Source organism: Schistocerca gregaria, chromosome 4 (assembly GCF_023897955.1).
Source record: "Schistocerca gregaria isolate iqSchGreg1 chromosome 4, iqSchGreg1.2, whole genome shotgun sequence".
In the NCBI taxonomy this organism is placed as follows: Eukaryota; Metazoa; Arthropoda; class Insecta; order Orthoptera; family Acrididae; genus Schistocerca; species Schistocerca gregaria.
Window position 1 is genome coordinate 492,317,518 of NC_064923.1, and position 21,331 is coordinate 492,338,848.

General features: G+C 43.9%; 1 protein-coding gene across 1 annotated transcript in view; it reads left to right on the forward strand.

Annotated features, from left to right (window-relative positions):
- LOC126267782 (endothelin-converting enzyme-like 1) overlaps nucleotides 1-21,331 on the forward strand; it is a 340,693-nt gene that overhangs the window by 42,801 nt on the left and 276,561 nt on the right. Inside the window, exon 3 of the mRNA XM_049973087.1 lies at nucleotides 9,937-10,102. Within this exon, the coding sequence (XP_049829044.1) occupies nucleotides 9,937-10,102 (166 nt within the window). The remainder of the gene's footprint in view (nucleotides 1-9,936; nucleotides 10,103-21,331) is intronic.

The window sequence follows — 21,331 nt, forward strand, 5'->3', positions numbered from 1 at the left end:
AGGGAGAGCATAAGGGAACAATTGACATGAATGGGGGTAAGAAATATAGTAGAAGAAGAATAGGTAGCTTTGAGGGATGAAGTAGTGAAGGCAGCAGAGGATCAAGTAGGTAAAAAGACGAGGGCTAGTAGAAATCCTTGGGTAACAGAAGAAATATTGAATTTAATTGATGAAAGGAGAAAATATAAAAATGCAGTAAATGAAGCAGGCAAAAAGGAATACAGACGTCTCAAAACTGAGATCGACAGGAAGTGCAAAATGGCTAAACAGGGATGGCTAGAGGACAAATGTAAGGATGTAGAGGCTTATCTCACTAGGGGTAAGATAGATAGTGCCTACAGGAAAATTAAAGAGACCTTTGGAGATAAGAGAACCACTTGTATGAACATCAAGAGCTCAAATGGAATCCCAGTTCTAAGCAAAGAAGGGAAAGCAGAAAGGTGGAAGGAGTATATAGGGGGTCTATACAAGGGCGATGTACTTGAGGACAATATTATGGAAATAGAAGAGGATGTAGATAAAGATGAAATGGGAGCTATGATACTGCGTGAAGAGTTTGACACAGCACTGAAAGACCTGAGTCGAAACAAGGCTCCCGGAGTAGACAACACTCCATTGGAACTACTGACGGCCTTGGGAGAGCCAGTCCTGACAAAACTCTACCATCTGGTGTGCAAGATGTATGAGACAGGCGAAATACCCTCAAACTTCAAGAAGAATATAATAATTCCAATCCCAAAGAAAGCAGGTGTTGACAGATGTGAAAATTAATAAGTCACAGCTGCAAAATACTAACGTGAATTCTTTACAGACGGATGGAAAAACTAGTAGAATCAGACCTGGGGGAAGATCAGTTTGGATTCCGTAGAAATGTTGGAACACGTGAGGCAATACTGACCCTACGACTTATCTTAGAAGCTAGATTAAGGAAGGGCAAACCTACGTTTCTAGCATTTGTAGACTTAGAGAAAGCTTTTGACAATGTTGTCTGGAATACTCTCTTTCAAATTCTGAAGGTGGCAGGGGTAAAATACAGGGAGCGAAAGGCTATTTACAATTTGTACAGAAACCAGATGGCAGTTATAAGGGTTGAGCGACATGAAAGGGAAGCAGTTGTAGGGAAGGGAGTAAGACAGGGTTGTAGCCTCTCCCCGATGTTATTCAATCTGTATATTGAGCAAGCAGTGAAGGAAACAAAAGAAAAGTTCGGAGTAGGTATTAAAATCCATGGAGAAGAAATAAAAACTTTGAGGTTCGCCGATAACACTGTAATTCTGTCAGAGACAGCAAAGGACATAGAAGAGCAGTTGAACGGAATGGATAGTGTCTTGAAAGGAGGATATAAGATGAACATCAACAAAAGCAAAACGAGGATAATGGAATGTAGTCGAATTAAGTCGGGTGATGTTGAGGGTATTAGATTAGGAAATGAGACACTTAAAGTAGTAATGGAGTTTTGCTATTTGGGGAGCAAAATAACTGATGATGGTCGAAGAAGAGAGGATATAAAATGTAGACTGGCAATGGCAAGGAAAATGCTTCTGAAGAAGAGAAATTTGTTAACATCGAGTATAGATTTAAGTGTCAGGAAGTCATTTCTGAAAGTATTTGTATGGAGTGTAGCCATGTATGGAAGTGAAACATGGACGATAAATAGTTTGGACAGGAAGAGAATAGAAGCTTTCGAGGTGTGGTGCTACAGAGGAATGCTGAAGATTAAATGGGTAGATCACATAAGTAATAAGGAAGTATTGAATAGGATTGGGGAGAAGAGAAGTTTGTGGCACAACTTGACCAGAAGAAGGGATCGGTTGGTAGGACATGTTCTGAGTCATCAAGGGATCACGAATTTCGTATTGGAGGGCAGCGTGGAGGGTAAAAATCGTAGAGGGAGACGAAGAGTTGAATGCACAAAGCAGATTCAGAAGGATGTAGGTTGCAGTAGGTACTGGGAGATGTAGAAGCTTGCACAGGACAGAGTGGCATGGAGAGCTCCATCAAACCAGTCTCAGGACTGAAGACCACAACAACATTGAGTCCCTCTGGTGTGATTCGAGTGGCGTTGCTAAATTTCAAACATACGGCATCCTAGGGCTCACCTTTCTGGAACGTGTGTAGACAAACTGCAAGACCTACTGCTAATTTCAGTGGTCGACTGCTAAAATGTATGTCTACTCACTGAATGGGATGTTTTGATTCTTGTGTGGTCGTCTGTTGTGACTTCTTTGAGAGGCAGAATGTTGGCAATTCCTTTCCAGAAAAAAAATTATCACAGATGACGAGACTTAGTGTTCTCAGTATGAACCAATTAAAGAACGACAAAGTGAAGTTCAAGCAAAGAGTGAACACTTTGACATTATAGCTGATATTAAGCCAATGTGACGCATGAGCCGAACAACATCCTGAAGAAGGACTATCCTGATAGTTTCACTTGGCTGTGTGAACGTTCTGTGCGTTGTACTCAAGTGCGAAGGAGGGGGGGGGGGGAGGGGTGAGGGGGGAGGAAGGGGAGATTGTAGAATGCCTGAAGCATAAAAACTATCGTCTTAACTTTTTCTGTTTTTTATCAGACTCGAAACTTTTTGTGCTGACGGCATATGAGATGTGCAGTGCGTCTCTTCTCCATTGTCTTTTCCATGAAATTAGAGATGGCGTTACGTTTGGTCATAGAATTGCCCCCAAAGGCAGGCTGCTGACATTATTGGCATCCTCCATTTCTAGTATCGGGTGACCTTATCCGAGAGAGGGGGAGGGAGCTAGAGAGAAAATGGTTCAAATGGCTCTGAGGACTTTGGGACTCAACTGCTGTGGTCATTAGTCCCCTAGAACTTAGAACTACTTAAACCTAACTAACCTAGGGACATAAATCAGGTTTAATGGTGTCGTGTTTGTGTTGATCATGACACTGGCACCAGTGTTGCAGGATCGCAGCTTTTGACTCCAGAATGGCGTCTGGGGAATGCCATGGCGAGCGTGGTGTGAATGATGATGGCTCAGTAGAACATTCGGCATAATTCGACGTTTTTCATACAAAGGGAGGACGGCTGTGGTACGTGATGACTATGGCTGGCAGCAGCAAATAATTGTGCTGAGGCAGCGGTATACTGAGTTAATGTAACAGCGGCTGACGGCGTCGGTCTTGCTGATGCGAGAAAGGTGACCGCTATACAGCACACTGAGCCACAACTAGACTGGCGTACCCTGGGTGTGCAGGGGCCTCGAACCCAGCACTCTTGAGGACTGGCTAGAGTATCAGTAGACGCCACGCAACGAGAATCTTCGCTTATGTAGTACCAGTTGGGACCCTGGGACTGTCAGGGCTAGCAGACCGACGGCCTTGCGTAGCTGACTGTGCCGCTCGATGAAGCTATAGATACTCAGCATCTCATCTGACTGATCACTGAGGTGGAAATTGCACCAAACGAGTGCACGATGCTGATGGTTACTGTTTGAAATGGGGGCTTATATGCCGGTAGAGGGTGATTCAAAAAGAAGGAACAGATTTGGATCGTTTACTGCAGACAACATATGAAAGACAGAAGCACACTGTGCATCTCAGTGGATAGAGGAAGATTCCGTTCGCGCGTACACTGTACCATACACTCGAGATGGAACCATGCCGCTCGAGAAGCATAGAAACGGTGGTCCATTTCATTCCACATACGAATCAACTGTTCCCTGTCTATTGAATCGATAGCTTCAAGCATTTGATTTTTGAGCTAGCTGCCATACGTGAGACAAAGACTCTATCTTTTGCGTGCGGCCACCGGAAAAAAAAATCACGAAGTGTGAGGTTTGGTGGTCTGGCAGGACAGAAACAATGAACAAGATCTTTTCGTCCATCTCTCCCTCGAAATTCAAACGACCGAGCGGTTCTAGGCGCTTCAGCCTGGAACCGTGTGACAGCTACGGTCGCAGGTTCGAATCCTGCCTCGGGCATGGATGTGTGTGATGTCCTTAGTAGTTCTAAGTTCTAGGGCATTGATGACCTCAGATATTACGTCCCATAGCGCTCAGAGCCATTTTTTTAACCAAATGCAAAGTTGTGGGATTGTGCTGTCGAGATACTGCTACATCACAGGACGGAAGAGAGGAGTGGCGTCATGTTGCACAAAAATGAAGTCATTAGAACGTTTGTGAAGTTGAGATAGCAACCAATTTTGCAGCATATCCAGTTATGATATTTATGTCACAGTTACCTCTGCAAAAAAGAAAGGCCCTGACCAATTTCATTTTCGACGAGTCTACTCCACGTTCGACGACGACGCTAGAATTATGTGACCCCTAAATTATTAAATTGTGGCGGTTTACTTTACCCGGATTGACGAAACATCGATTCGTTCGAAAAAAATGAGTCGTTCGGAAAAAGTGCCCTCTGCCATGTCATAGACAAGTGAACTGCAAAATTCGTACCTTGTTTTATGGTCGCCGGTAAGAAATTGCCGTAGTAACTGCAACTTGTTAGGTTCCACATGTAGGGGTCGTTTCAGAACACGTCACACAGTTGTATGACGAAGCTGAAGTTCCTGGTCTGGACGTCTCGTGAACTTTCGAGCGCTCCGTGTGAACGCATCTCGTATACGTTCAATATTTCCATCGGACGTACGTGCCCGACTAGTGGTGCTCTTCCCTTCGCATATGCAACTAACTTCCAATAATTATGCACCTCACTCGTAAATCTACTTGTGCAGAGGTGGCGTCCTGCCGAATTGGTGGCGGAATTCGCGTTCCACTTGAACAGTGAAGTGACTATGCGCAAATTCCAACACACAAAATAATTTCTCTTGTGTGTAGTCGCCATGTTGCTACAAAAAAACAACAGCACAACTTTGTCAAAACTTTGAACCGTCCTCTATGCAGTGTTTCTCTCTTTTGTAGTTTGTCAGTAATAAACAAATTTCCTATTTCTTTTTCAATCATCACGTCGAATACTGTAAAACGTTGCTTTATACTACAGCATGTATCTATCCATCTCAGAGCTGCAGTAGACAATGTGTAGCTGAATGCTGCGTTAACATTCTTCGTGCGCCCAACTATAAAATTGCACAGGTGGCTTTTGTGCGTACTACTTGGCGAGCTGCTATAACCTACCAGAATCTGATGCTGCAGTAACTGGTGAGAAAGCAAACGAGGTGCACGTGGTCTGTAGAAGCCACCACTGGCCCCTTACTCCAAAATGCCCAGAAAATAGCTCCGAAATGTCTCTCAGATTTTAGCTGGTCGTACACGAGCGAGTTTTCGCGACGCGTCAGAACCGCAGGCCTGTTCCACGGGCGCCTCTGACATATCCGTCCAGTCCATCTGTGGTCCGTCGTTTCCCACTAACGTTCAGTCCCTGCCCGTCGGATCTACCTCTCCTATATGCCAGCAGGCCGGATCCGTCCATTTGTGGGGCAAATCAGTGGACTTTTGTGATTTATCAGCGGACCCAGGACTGCCGTGCGTGCACGACACGCCAGAGAAATGCGCCAGGAGCTGCCAGTGTCTCTCCTCACCGCAAGTATGTTGTACGGTGAGACGTTTTATACGCATTTTATTTATTGTAGCACATTTTTGCACTTTGAAAGTAGTTTATATCTTCTAGAGAAAATATGGACGATCCTAAGGAGAAACTTTTGGCAGCCACTGGCTGTTTGAGCTTTTGTAAAGCATGGTAATTCATAATACCTGTTAAATAATGGACAGAACACAATTATATCATCCTCCCCCTTCCCCGCCCTCCGTCTGTTTTACGGTTACTTCAAGAAACCTACAACGTTCTGAGATTATTTCATAAATTATTTTAATTGCGTCTCTACATTTACAAGAAAATGGGAATTTTTGTCAACAAAGCCCTTTCGATTTGTTGAAATAGAGCATCATCAGTGATCTGCAGTGAAACATATATAAAGCCTGATGTGCTACCTGCTACTAAAAACAGATTTTTACAAAAGGCGTTGATGTTACTTACGATAAATTACGTCCTACTTTCGCTCACCTCAAGAAAAGCTACCTGCTTCCATTTTTCTGAGGTGTTTCCTCGTCTGGCAACGTTGTTAGTTTTTATAAGACTTTGCTCCACAGTTGTGTCTACAAACGTTCCAACCATCTCATTGTACGCCTTGATTTTTACTATCTTGATTCTATAATGTTCACGTCAGTTTTCCAAAACGAACTATTTCACAGTACAGTTCTATACGTTTTTCAATGTGGTCATTCGTCCACCTCGTGTACTAGACCTACAACGACTAAAAGTTCCTATAACAGGAAAAACCTTCATTCACCAGGTGGAATATGACCTATATTCGCCTTGTTGTCATGTTAAAATTTGCCTCTTTTGTCAGAAGAGAGTGGAATTCACACACTGTCACCTTGGTAAAATCCTAATGAAATTGCAAATGCGACAGAATCCAGAAACAGTCGTTTATTTAACGAAGAACTGGAGGCAAATTAGGTCAAAAGCTTATGAAAGAACACATTCGCGGTATAAATGTGAATGTGTAATTTCTTCAGATATGTTGCAAAGCCTCCTTAATTCTCATTTCATCATATACCGATGACTCTTAAAAAATTACCTCAGTCTGTTAGAGAAGTGTGCAGTTACTCGCATATCGCGGTAAACGAGAAAGTTCTACTGGTTTATCATAGGCGAAAGACTCTTTTTCTTTGCGTGCTATCATTTACCAAAGTCTCATTTCGATATCTCACACTGTTTTTTGATGTAGGAAGTGTATTATGAATATTTCATTCTAGCTTTATTGCTGGTGCGCGCGATCGCAAAAGAGTGTGATACATAACATCAATTTTCTCGAGATCGGTGATACGTAGAGGGCTCCTCTCAAGTCTAAAGAAAAATTCACTTTATTAGCTACATTTCATATGCACGATATAATGTCCAATATATACCAAACACAAGTTCATAGCGATCCGCACAACCATTAACGAAATGACAGGGACTTTATCTAGAAGCTGTACCTGACGTAAAAACCAATTTTTCTTACTCAACAGTTTCTTTGGTGTCGTGTGAGAAAAATTGCGGGGTAGCTGCCGCGAACGCGCCGTTCTACTGCAGTAGCGCGAAGCCGAAAACTCACTAATTTGGCTGAACGGTGTCCATCGCAGGAATCCTCCCGTCTGTGCATATGTTGACAGGCCGGATCGTAGGTTCCGAGAACTGCGGCTATCGGTCTGCACTAAAGCACAGGCGGGGACTGCAGCGATTCAAGATACTACCTGAAATACGAGTATCTACGGCCCGTCACGGAAATCTGTTCGTGTATGGTCAGTTATAATTTGTCAGCGCAGTTCGGACTAGCCTGGTATTTAGTACTGTAACTGACTTTTTTACGGAGAGAACCAGCAGACTGAGTTGCAAAGCATCACGTGTGATACAAGTGTAGCTATCACACCCAACAGACAAGAATTAACTGGTAAAATTGTAAACGATATTTTTCAGGAAATCATTAAGTGGTACTCTGCAAATGTGCCCTCATTAAACTTTGACAAAATACAGTATATACAGTTGCACACAGTAAATGTAATGACAGCAGTAATAAATATAGACTTCGATCAGAAATCGGTATCTAACGTAGAATATTCAAAATTTATAGGTATATGCATTGATGAGGGGTTGAACTGGAAAAACACACTGATGATCTGCTGAAGTGTTTGGGTTCAGCTACTTATGCTATTAAGGTCATTGCAAATTTTGGCGATATACATCTCAGTAAATTAGCTTACCACGCCTATTTTCATTCTCTACTTTCGTATGGTATCATATTCTGGGGTAACTCAGCATTGAGTAAAAGAGTGTTCATTGCACAAAAGCGCGTAATCAGAATAATTGCTGGAGCTCACCCAAGATCATCCTGAAAACACTTATTTAAAGAGCTAGAGATCTCCACTGTAGCCTCACAATGAATATATACTCCTGGAAATGGGAAAAAGAACACATTGATACCGGTGTGTCAGACCCACCATACTTGCTCCGGACAGTGCGAGAGGGCTGTACAAGCAATGATCACACGCACGGCACAGCGGACACACCAGGAACCGCGGTGTTGGCCGTCGAATGGCGCTAGCTGCGCAGCATTTGTGCACCGCCGCCGTCAGTGTCAGCCAGTTTGCAGTGGCATACGGAGCTCCATCGCAGTCTTTAACACTGGTAGCATGCCGCGACAGCCTGGACGTGAACCGTATGTGCAGTTGACGGACTTTGAGCGAGGGCGTATAGTGGGCATGCGGGAGGCCGGGTGGACGTACAGCCGAATTGCTCAACACGTGGGGCGTGAGGTCTCCAAAGTACATTGATGTTGTCGCCAGTGGTCGGCGGAAGGTGCACGTGCCCGTCGACCTGGGACCGGACCGCAGCGACGCACGGATGCACGCCAAGACCGTAGGATCCTACGCAAGGCCGTAGGGGACCGCACCGCCACTTCCAAGCAAATTAGGGACACTGTTGCTCCTGGGGTATCGGCGAGGACCATTCGCAACCGTCTCCATGAAGCTGGGCTACGGTCCCGCACACCGTTAGGCCGTCTTCCGCTCACGCCCCAACATCGTGCAGCCCGCCTCCAGTGGTGTCGCGACAGGCGTGAATGGAGGGACGAATGGAGACGTGTCGTCTTCAGCGATGATAGTCGCTTCTGCCTTGGTGCCAATGATGGTCGTATGCGTGTTTGGCGCCGTGTAGGTGAGCGCCACAATCAGGACTGCATACGACCGAGGCACACAGGGCCAACACCCGGCATCATGGTGTGGGGAGCGATCTCCTACACTGGCCGTACACCTCTGGTGATCGTCGAGGGGACACTGAATAGTGCACGGTACATCCAAACCGTCATCAAACCCATCGTTCTACCATTCCTAGACCGGCAAGGGAACTTGCTGTTCCAAGAGGACTATGCACGTCCGCATGTATCCCGTGCGACCCAACGTGCTCTAGAAGGTGTAAGTCAACTACCCTGGCCAGCAAGATCTCCGGATCTGTCCCCCATTGAGCATGTTTGGGACTGGATGAAGCGTCGTCTCACGCGGTCTGCACGTCCAGCACGAACGCTGGTCCAACTGAGGCGCCAGGTGGAAATGGCATGGCAAGCCGTTCCACAGGACTACATCCAGCATCTCTACGATCGTCTCCATGAGAGAATAGCAGCCTGCATTACTGCGAAAGGTGGATATACAGTGTACTAGTGCCGACATTGAGCATGCTCTGTTGCCTGTGCCTATGTGCCTGTGGTTCTGTCAGTGTGATCATGTGACGTATCTGACCCCAGGAATGTGTCAATAAAGTTTCCCCTTCCTGGGACAATGAATCTACGGTGTTCTTATTTCAATTTCCAGGAGTGTATATATATATTAACTTGTGAAATTTGTTATTAACAATCCGGACGAATTCTAAAGTAATAGCAGTGTACATGGCTACAACACTAGGAGAAAGGATAATCTTCACTACTCAAGGTTAAATCTAACTTTGGCTCAGAAGGGGGTAAGTTATGCTGCCACAAAAGTCTTTGGTCACTTACCTAATAGCATCAAAAGCCTGGCAGAGAGCCATATAGCATTTAAAAGGAAATTAAAAGAATTTCTTAATGGCAACTCCTTCTACTCTTTAGATGATTTTTTGGATATAGTAAGTGGGTAATTTCCCTAACCGCCCCCCCCCCCCCTCTCACACACACACACATACACACACACACACACACACACACACACACACACACAAATTAATTAAAAATATCAAGTGTCATGTAATATTTTGTGTGATGTAATATGTTGTATAGAGACCTGTTATTAACGTGACACGTTCCACATCATTACGCAGTGTCGTATTCATTCTGTATGGAACAAGTAGTAGTCTACTCTAATCTGTGCGTGTGTGCGCAGGAGGAGGAGGGCTGCAGCGGCGCGGGCCGCGGCCGGCTGGGCGGCGGGGGCGGCGGGGGCGGCGCGTGCGAGTCGCTGGCGTGCCGGCACGCCGCCGCCAGCCTGCTGGCCGCGGTCGACTGGCGCGCCGACCCCTGCACGGACTTCTACGGCTTCGCGTGCGGCGCCGCCTCCAGCCGCGCCCCGCCGCCGCTCAGCTTCGCCGCCATCCAGCGCCGAGTCGACGCCCAGATCCAACGTGAGTGGCCGCACGCTCTCACTTTGCACCTGAGCTGCTGCCATTGCCTGGGGGCTGGCCGAGATATCACTTTATCAAGTTTATAATTCGTGTGTGCAAACATGTAGTAGGCAATTTGAAACATTTTTAGGTTTATTAGACTTTCTACTTTAAATATCTAAGTGAAGCTTGTTTCCAGCAGGTACTAAACCCAAAAACTTCAAGAAATCATTTATAGTTGGCAGCCCCTACCTAATAGCTTGGTGTCTCTTAACAAGTAAATATTTTCTTGCAAAAAGTACCGAATCTCTTATACGGAGGTCGTCTGATCCAGAATATTACGCCAAAACATAGCAAATCTCTTTGAAGTTTATAGTTAGAAGTACCAATTCTCTTGCACTGACCTACCCAGTTGGCGCAGTAGCTAGCACACTGGACTCGCATTCGGGAGGACGACGGTTCAATCCCGCGTCCGGCCATCCTGATTTAGGTTTTCCGTGATTTCCCTAAATCACTCCAGGCAAATGCCGGGATGGTTCCTTTGAAAGGGCACGGCCGACTTCCTTCCCCGTCCTTCCCTAATCCGATGAGACCGATGACCTCGCTGTCTGGTCTCCTCCCCCCGAACAACCCAACCCCAACTCTCTTGCACTGATCTGACTGCGTATTGTCACGTCAAATGACAGTGTAACAGTGAACACTGGACACCGAACGAGGTGGTGCAGTAGTTAGCGCACTGGACCCGCATACGGGAGGACGACGGTTTAAGCCAGTGTCCTGCCATCCTGATTTAGATTTTCCGTGATTTCCCTAAATCACTTTAGGCAAATGCCCGGATGGTTCCTTTGAAAGGGCACGGGCGAATTCCTCCCCCATGCTTCCCTAATCTGATTGGACCGATGACCTGTGTGTTTGGTCCCCTCCCCCCAACCAACCAACCAACCAACCAACAAGTGAACTTTGATCTGGTGCAGAGTCAGACGCAAATTAATAGGCCATGAGCTGTCTAAGACGCTGCAGTCATGCACTATGCAGCTAGTCCCGGCGGAGGTTCAAGTCCTCCCTCGGGCATGGGTGTGTCTGTTTGTCCTTAGGATAATTTAGGTTAAGTAATGTGTAAGCTTAGAGACTAATGACCTTAGCAGTTAAGTCCCTTTGGATTTCACACACATTTGAACATTTTTTAATACAGCCTATTATTCAGGCAAATTATGGTATCATGTGTTGGGAATAATTATTCATGAGCAAAATTGGTTCACAAAACAATAAACATTTTTGTTGGTAGCTTGAGAGTGAAGATGGTAGGGATCCAAAGAAAGTTAGTTCATGTCTGTAGCATGTTGTTTTTTCAAGTCAGTCTTAAAACCATATTGCGGTTGTTTTGTGACAGTTGTGCATCTGAAAACAAAAACAATTGTATTTTATTTCCCTTGTGTGTGCTTGCTTCATAATATGGATATCAGATTGAATGATTATTTCCTGTACATGCCTGAAATTTGTCTTCTGGTACTGCAGAAAAAGTCCCATAGTGCTCAGAGCTATTTTATTCTTTGCTTACGAGAACTATTGTGGTTACAGGGAAGTTTTCTTCTCCACCCTAATCTTTGCCCTTTTGGATATGGTACCTCTTGGAAACAAGCTTGTTTCTCTTAAAGAATATTTGTTTATTCATCAACAACAACTTTGTCCCCCTCAAAGAAAACTTCCTCAGATATAACACATTTGTCACAGTGCTTTTTCCAATCTTGGAAGTACTTCTGGAACACACCTTTCGTTATGGTGTTCAGCTCTTTCAGCGACTCTGCTTTTATCTCATCAGTGGTAGCGGAACGGCGTCCTTTCGGTTCTCTTCAGCCTCCGTAATAGAAAGAAGTCGTAGGGTGCCATGTCAGGTAAATAAGTTGGCTGAGGTAACATAACGGTTTTGCTTTTTTGCCAAAAAATTTGGGACAAGCATTGTGCAGTGAGCGGGAGCATTAACGTGATGCACTTCCGACGAGTGGTTTTGCCACAATTCTGTTTTATTGAGACTGCTTCACGCAAACTGCGAATAACCTCCAGCTAGCATTCCTTATTAACCGTACGATCGGAAGGAAGGAACTCATGATGCACCACACCACTGTAATCGAAAAACATACAGTGTTAAGAACCCTAACATATGATAGAACTTGTAAATTTTTTTCGATTTTGACTCTTCAGGCAGTTTCCATTGAGACATTTGGGTCTTGGATTCGACGTCATACCCAAATACTCATGTTTTTCGTGTATTATTACCTTCTTTAGAAGTTCTGGATCATTGTCGTCCTCATTCAGCAATTTCTGAGCGATCTCTGCACGACGTCATTATTGGTCGACGTTAAACAGTTTCGCAACAAGCTTTGTTTCTACACGTTTGATGCCCAAAACATCCGAAAATTTTTTTTTGACATGAACCAAGACATGCCGACATCATCAGCAACCTCTCTGATGGTGAGTCGGTGAGTTTCTACATTGCCATCAGTAAATGAAGTGTTAGGGCGTCCAGGGGCGTCTTCTTCTTCAACGTCTTCTCGACGCTCTTTGAAACGTTTACACCACTCGTGAACTGTTTTCTTATTCTCAGTAGATTTGCCATACGTCACAGTCAACAGTTAGAAATCAGTGCTGCAGTTTCTTCCATATTTTAAGAAAAATTGAATGCAAATTCTTTGATCCATCTTCTTCAAAAGTAAAAGTTCACCAAGCACTCCAAAACAAATATAACCTTTTCGATTGTCAACAATAAACTAAAAATTCAAAACAGTTGAAAATGCAAACATACATCAGGAACCTATGTTCCAACAGAATAAAAAGAATTGTAAATCGGGTGTATAAAGCCCGCGAAATGACGCTACCGATTGAACTGGGGGCATATATACCGGTACAGAGTGATTCAAAAGAAAGAACGAATTTCATTTGTTTATTATAGACAAACTTGAAAGACAGAAACACATTATGCGTGTCGCTAGATAAAAGAAGCTTCAAAGTTTTATGTTCACACACACACACACGCACACACACACACACACACACACACACACACACGCACACACACACACACACACACACACACACACACACACTCACATTACCGTACATTCGATATGTGCACCATTTGTTGCTCGAGAAACATCGAACAACTCGTATTTTGGAGTTCTTAGTGTGAAAGTTTGAGTATGCAGATGAAACTTCAATTTAACATTAATCAGCACAGAAAAAAATTGAGAAGAAAGTATAGTATTCAGATGTGTAAGCAAACACGTGGTCATTCTGTTTATATCTCTCATACAACCGATTTAGATCTAAAGAAACACACAAAACACAATATGAGACGAAAATTTTGTATTATTAGTGGAATACAGTGTCATGAAAATTGTAACATGGACAGCTACACAGCCCAACACGACATTCAATGGACTCTTATATTCACATTTACTTCCTGATGTACGAGAAGGAGAATCCTTCACGACAACACAATCTGTGAAAATTAATAAAATAATGCACAAACTCATCTTCAAAGAAAGTATTGAGTTACTAAAATTTCCAGATGACATGTAATGTGAATCGTCATGAAACACTCGTCTTCATCATCTGTAGACACGTCAGTATCTTAGTAAATCATTTTCTCCGAACTTTTCTCCGCCTTACTGCATATTCCGAAAACATAAATCAACAGAAAAACACACAAAGCACACGAAACAGAGAACTCTAACGCCACGTAATGCCTACGAAACAAGAGGCAATAACAAAGGTTTCAAGAACGCTGAATTGTTCAAGTGACACCGCTACTGTCATCTACAAAGCCTGCACACGTTACAGATGATTTTGGAAGCGATAAAAATTCGTTCTTAACTGCGGAAAATCGTCGTAACTGGCGTGACGCAATATTACGTCCGCTGCACATTCTCATTTCCCGCAGGTGGCGTGATATTACGTCAGCTGCACGCTAAGTGTTAAGAATTTTCTATTCCAGCTGGAACTGAGGCCGGGGTTGGTGAATGTGGACGCGCTGCTGCACGGATAGCTAAAATCACTGATAATAAAAGAACTTGTGTCTTTCTCGGAAACTGCTATTTAGCGTACTCGTATTTCAGAATATGCTACACTTCACATTTCGAGGAAGTGCGTAGTCCTAGCTGGAAATTGCAAATTAGTTTGCAATTGGAGAAAGAAGAGAGGAAAATACTGAGGAAATACTGGGTGCTAAAACATGTGGTAAGAAATGTGTGCGTAAATCTAGAGAGAGGCGTACCAAAGGTGGAGGAAAATATCAAAATAAATCTGTTACGAAAGATCGGCCAGACGAATAGCGGTATCACAATCCGCACAGCTATAACTGCAGTGGAGGGTGTTGCAATTTTCTTCCACAGGAGAGATGCTGTTGTTGTTTTAACACAAGCAAAGAATTTTGAAAGGAACCGTCGATTTACTTTTACAATCAGTTTTAAATGATTCAGAAATTATGACGTTTAGTCCCTAGAGCATAACATATAGATAGGTTAAAACATACAGTAAATAAAAATATTCCTTCTGTTTACAACATAAAAGCATACGACAGCATGCATTACCAATATGCTCTGAAGCACAGTGCATGAAAAAGGGACTCATACCTCAGATTCTACTAGTGATAGACGAGTTGAGTCAAGTGTTTTGGATAGCTCTTGGGCTAGGGACGATTTGTATACCCTACGGAAGAATCATCTTACTGTAAGTACACAAATTTTGAAAGACGTTGAGGAAGGTGGAATGAGGCAGCGGGCGCTCCACTTCCAGCTAGAGGTTTTTAAACAGTGGCATATTCGCCTTTTTTGTGGTACGATAGGAGCATCTTTCCACTGGTAACATAATACCTCAGGCTTCGTTACTGTCTTTTCAGCACTCGCCAAAGTATGCGTGGATAATCGTCGTCGGCTGATACTCGTACCCGAGTTTTCATTTCTCTCCTGAGACTTCCTTTGTCACGGTTCGGGTGTGGAAGTGAAATAACTGTCGCCAGCAGTGATGGAAGTACTGTTGAGCACTTGGAGGTGAACAGCCATCAGTGATGGATGTTAAATGTGAGAAGTTAGCATTGATGGAGGGTAGAGGTCTGAAGTGTTAGCGTAGGCTAACGATCTGTACATGTTCGACTTGGAGATTGAATATTATTCATGATTATATATCATTGTAATAGAGGAGTTTGCTGTATTAGTAAAATTTGTGCCAACCACATACTAACGGAAATGGAAAGTAACATAAACAAGTGATACGAGGCGGTTGCACCTGCCGATGGAATAAGATGCGCAGGAAAAAATGATTAAGTGGATTTAACGGCTCCAGCAGTATATGGACAGAGTGCAACATAAGTTGGAGGCTGCTTAGTCGGACGGTTTTATTTTTTTTACGCTTTTAAGATTATTACGTAGTTTATGTGAAGATAAGAATCTGCTCTCCAAACGTGTCATCTTACTTGTGATCCTATCACGAAATTTGTGTGGGTGACCCAAACTTTAATATTTTACAAACTGCTCTCCTTCCCTATACACTGTTATTGAATGTGTTAATATTTTTCATGTTATATACATTAATCACATGTTATACTCAGAACAGTATGGGTATTGCCCTGTTAAAATATTCAGTTGTGTAGCCTGTGCCCAAATGTAATGCAGTATCTAAAGCTATTTAAGGGGGTTTCTACATTCGTTAATACCTAACATTGATGTAACACAAGTTTATAAACTCACTGAACAAAACATTAGACACTTCTGTAAAAGAGCACTGATCGCTATGGAACTTTTTAGTTGATGTAGAACTGGTATCAGGCAATAACGTAGAACTCCACCTATGACGTAAGTTATAGCAGTGAAGTGGTGCCATTTGGTGGTGTGGAATTGTCACAGTAGGATGGGTCGACGTGGAGACATGATAAAATGGCAGAGTGGAGCTGTAGTGTTTAGACCTGCCAATGACTACAACGAATACAAGGACTTATGCACACTTCGCAGCCGCGTAACGCCATGTAAGAACAGTGGTCGTGAAAATATTCTAACCGACAAGGACCGGAAATGCCCTCAAATCGTCTTTGCGGTTCGTTACCTTAGCAAAAGCTCACTGTGGAATGTAAATCTACGCATCTTCAACGGGCCAGACAAATCAGAAAGTGGACTGTACGATAAGTGGAGGTATGTAGGCTGGTTCAAGGAGTCACGATTTTACTTCTTTTGAAATGATCAAGGCCGTCGATTTCTCCGATGGTTTTATGAGGCGTTTAACCCGCAGTGTGTGGATGGTGCAGTTCAGCCTATAGGTGATTCTGGGGATGTATTTATTACCAAAAGGTCCCAGATTTATTCAGGTTGCAGCGAATATGAATCAGGATGTTTATTTAAACATTCTTCGTGAGGAAGTATAACCCTTTCTTCTCTATGTTTGCGATGAATATAGTGTCAACGACCTCATCTTCCGAAATGACAATAGTCATATTCAAAGGTTTGCATGTATATTTTCCTCGTTTGACGAATACTCAAGCGTAGCATCTCACTCTACTAGCCTGATAGGTCACCTGATCTTAATGCCATAGAAATGTCTGGAGCTATGTGGAACAGCATGAGAAATGCAGCAATAGCTTCCTCGCACTCTGCTATCTGTACGGGATATATATAATCATCGATAATAGGGTTCAGCTTGATATGGCACACCTTAAAGGAAATGTCGACGCTCTTCCTCACCGTGGTTACCAGGGCTAGAAGGGGTGTAATGCCCTCTGGGGAGTAACTAATTTACTGTGTGATACGCCTGTCATTCACTCACCTTTCGGTGATACGTGCTGCGATCAATGTCCGCACTGTAACGAGTAATAACTGAAACTTGTAACTAGAGACACAGTAGCCAGTTTTTCAAATTACGTTCCGCAGCTTCAGATATACACTCAGGTTCTGAAATGTTACATAGAGCAGTCTTGATCGCATAAAAACACTTTTGTTCATAAGTGGTGACTGGTTTCGATCAGATGTGGAGTCATCTTCGGACCATACTCTGTAATTTAGAGTACAACAGATTAGAAGGAAACATGTAATATTCTAAACACTACGTTAATAATAGATCATAAGCTCTTATATCCAATGACGTGTGGAGACTTCTAAGGCGCTGCAGTCATGGACTGTGCGGCTGATGCCGGCTTTTCGCTCCCTGTGGCTCGCCACCTGAGATAGGAGCAGAGCCCCTGTCCCTCTCCCACAATGCAGCTCCCAATCAAAATCACGTATGACATGTAATATTCTAAACACTACGTTAATAATAGATCATAAGCTCTTATATCCAATGACGTGTGGAGACTTCTAAGGCGCTGCAGTCATGGACTGTGCGGCTGATCCCGGCTTTTCGCTCCCTGTGGCTCGCCACCTGAGATAGGAGCAGAGCCCCTGTCCCTCTCCCACAATGCAGCTCCCAATCAAAATCACGTATGACATGTAATATTCTAAACACTACGTTAATAATAGATCATAAGCTCTTATATCCAATGACGTGTGGAGACTTCTAAGGCGCTGCAGTCATGGACTGTGCGGCTGATCCCGGCTTTTCGCTCCCTGTGGCTCGCCACCTGAGATAGGAGCAGAGCCCCTGTCCCTCTCCCACAATGCAGCTCCCAATCAAAATCACGTATGACATGTTGAATAATCGGGCCTTCCGCCCGTTGTTCGCGTCGTTCTAGCTCGTTATTACGGCGGTATGACACGCTGTCTTTTCAGATGCTCACTGAGACTCAGGGAGCACCTGAAAAGACAGCGAGTCACGCCGCTGAAATATCGTGCGGCAATGACTACAACATCCGGAAGACCCAATTATTCAACACGTCAATATATCGTCGGGAAAGCCTGAAGACTTACGAAATAACATATGACAACATTTAAGCAGCCACCAGCTTGTGTAGGTGTAGAAAAGCCTCAGACAGAAAACGAGCACGAAAACCACCCTTCCATACCGACACCCCGCCGCCGGTTTTCCTCTCGCATAAGGGTCTAGCCAAATACCAAACACGTAACGCTGAGTGCTTATCTGATCTGACCAGTCCAGAGAAACAGCTATCAGGCCTGAAAGCTCTGCCACCCGCATTCCCCTATCTCGGGCTTGGCTCGGAAACAGCATTATCTTGCTCTTACTCATCCGGCTAAAATCTAATGTGCTAGCGCCGCTCTTCTTCATCGGTCGTGTATTCTGTCTAGCAAGGAGACCCCTCAACGTGAGGCTGCTACACGCCGATTATATTTACGGCATTCGACGTCTCACGTATTATCTACCATGCAACTACAATATTGGCTGCTAATGGAAACAGGGTGCGGGACTGGAGGTATTCAACGCTAAGTACAACATGATTTCTGCGGATCGTTTTGAACTGTTTAGTTGACGAGTGATTCACAACAGTGGTGCAGTGTTAGTGGTATGGATACAAAGCAGTGCAGTGGCAACGATAAACAAAGCAAACAATGCATTATCACTACAACAACAGTTGTCAAACTTGACATTTCGACAGAAGAGAACCCAAGGAATTTCGCAGAATGAGAAAGAAGTGGCAGATGAAGTATTAGCGTTTCTGCAAGATGAATCAATGGAATGTGTGGTGTAGATTATAGTGATTGCAAAGGGAGCAGTGCATGGCTCGATTATTTCAAACAGTACTACAGATTTGGAACATGTAAGATAACGGAATTCCAAACAATGCGTCGACTTGATGATACACAATTAACTGCAGAATCAGCCAGAAAATTCGTGGATGAGGGAGACAAACTTATCTTACCGTTCAGGAAGGAATTTGTTTCCAACACAGACCAGTCGGGATTTGTATAGGAAATGCATATGAAAGGAACCCTGGAAGAGTGTCGTAAAAAGATCACCTAACATCAATGCCTTAACGCATTCGTATACAATTACGCCGAGTATTAATCTGGAGGATAAATTAGCTGGAAAGTTATTTATTGTCCTGCGAGAAGTTATAGATGGTCTGCGTCTGCAATTCTTGCTCGTGTACGTAAACTTGCAAGGGCAGTAACGAATATTTACGTCTCAGCAAGCAGAAGTGGGAAAATCAGCATAAGAGAACGACAACTATGGAACTGCTTTTGGCGAATAGATGGTCAAAATAACTTGCTTTTGGTTGATTCCTGGTCTGCGTGTAAGAATCACACTCTTCTAGAGCAAACTATCCCTACTGCAAAAGTATGTGACATTGCAGTTCGTAGAACCCTGAACCACTGGACAAATTTAGCCTCTGGATGTTTGCTTTCCCTTGCCTATAGAACATATTATCGCATTATCTGAAGCTATTCCTTGAACGATAGCCAGTTTGACGATAAGCTCCACTATAGACTATTTCGCATTCGGTTGCATGCCATCACATTTCATCAGTTCTCAAAACCCCTTTACACCAACATGATTATATATGCATTCTGAATACCTAGCTGATGTTTCGGGTAGCAGTAGAAAAATCTGTAGTATATTTCCAGGCTGCGGTGGATGCAGATGGTCATTTTATTTAGCACACGACCATTATCCGTGCAGGGATGGCGGGCCGAACCATCGTATAGAGGCGAATTCTGGCCACGTGTTACGTTTACTGTACAATCAGGAACCATTGGGAGCCGTCTGCCTGCAGGAGGGTAAAGATCACTTGTGCCTTTAGCCAGGCTACCACTGGCACGACGACGCCACCAATCGTGACTTCTCTGGTGTCACGAAAAGTTGACTGGAGAGTAGAACGGCGTTCAGTGAAGCGATTGATGGACGCACAAGTGAATGTCTTAGACCTGGTGAGCTTCCCGTTCCACAGTGCATTCACACACGATACCTAGGTCCCCGTCCCAGTCTTCATGGTGTGGGACACCATCAGTGTTAATTCGCGGTTACATCTTATGTTTCTGCAGGGTAAAGTAAGCTCCGCCCGCTACATTGACCAGGCTGTTATTCTTGTGCTACTGCCATTTCGTTGACAGGAAGGTGAGGTGCTTTTTGAGCAGGACAATGGACATTTATATAAGGCAGCTGCAACGCAAACGTGATCTTCGTGGTGTACAACGACTGTCCTGGCTGTCGAGATCGCCAGCATTGTCGCCTGTTAAGCACGTATGGCACATCAAACGGGAATTTTCTCGTTCTCCAAGACCTGTGAGAACCATTGTCGAATTGCAACAAAAGTTACAAGATATTTGGGACTATCTATCGCAGGATGCCATTCGGCCTTTTATGATGCATGTCAGAATAAATGATTGCTTTGCCGCCAGAGGGAGGTACCACATTGACTGTGACATGCGTGTTTCGTTTGATCTGAGCTTGTTAACATATACTCCTATAATCATGGACTACCTATCACTTCACTTGCCAGTAAAATAATGATGTCCTCGAGAGTGTTGCATTTTTTGTTACACTGAATAACTGTGTGACTTCCCCAACTTTCAGTTGTAGCTCGTGAACCCCTACCGCTGATAACAAAAGAAATCTAACTTCTCTAGTTTTCCAAATCCAGCCTTGCGAATAAGTGCGGCAAGGTTTCAAAGCATTTTCTAATCACGGTACACATTTCTAAAGTATTGATCTGCTTTAGTTGCCCGTTTTTACATTATGAAAATATGACACCATATTGGCCTTCAAAAGATTACTGGTATAATTATTCACACTGGACTCGCATTTGGGAGGACGAAGGTTCAATGCCGCGCCCGGCCATTCTGATTTAGGTTTTCTGTGATTTCCCTAAATCGCTCCAGGCAAATGCCGGGATGGTTCCTTTGAAAGGGCACGGCCGACTTTCTTCCCCGTCCTTCCCTAATTCTATGAGACCGATGACCTCGCTGTCTGGTCTCCTCCTCCAAAAACAACAACAACAACAACCTGTATAATTATTGAAGTTCTACGAATTTGTAGGGCATTATTTCTGCGATTAGGTAAAAATAACGCAAACAACTTCTGTATTTTTTTGTAGACGGTACACGTTTTTGGTATCATAGTGCCTATCTTCTGTCAAGTCATCGATGCAACATTAACATTTATACAGGATGGTCCATTGATCGTAACCGGGCCAAATATATCAACTATACGGCGAACGATCCGGACACTTGGATGATGTCGTCCAGGATACCGAGCAGCATACATATCACACGCCCGTTGGCATTTTGATCACAATAGCCATACATCAACACGATATCGACCTTTTCTGCAATTGGTAAACGGCCCATTTTAACATGGGTAATGTATCACGAAGCAAAT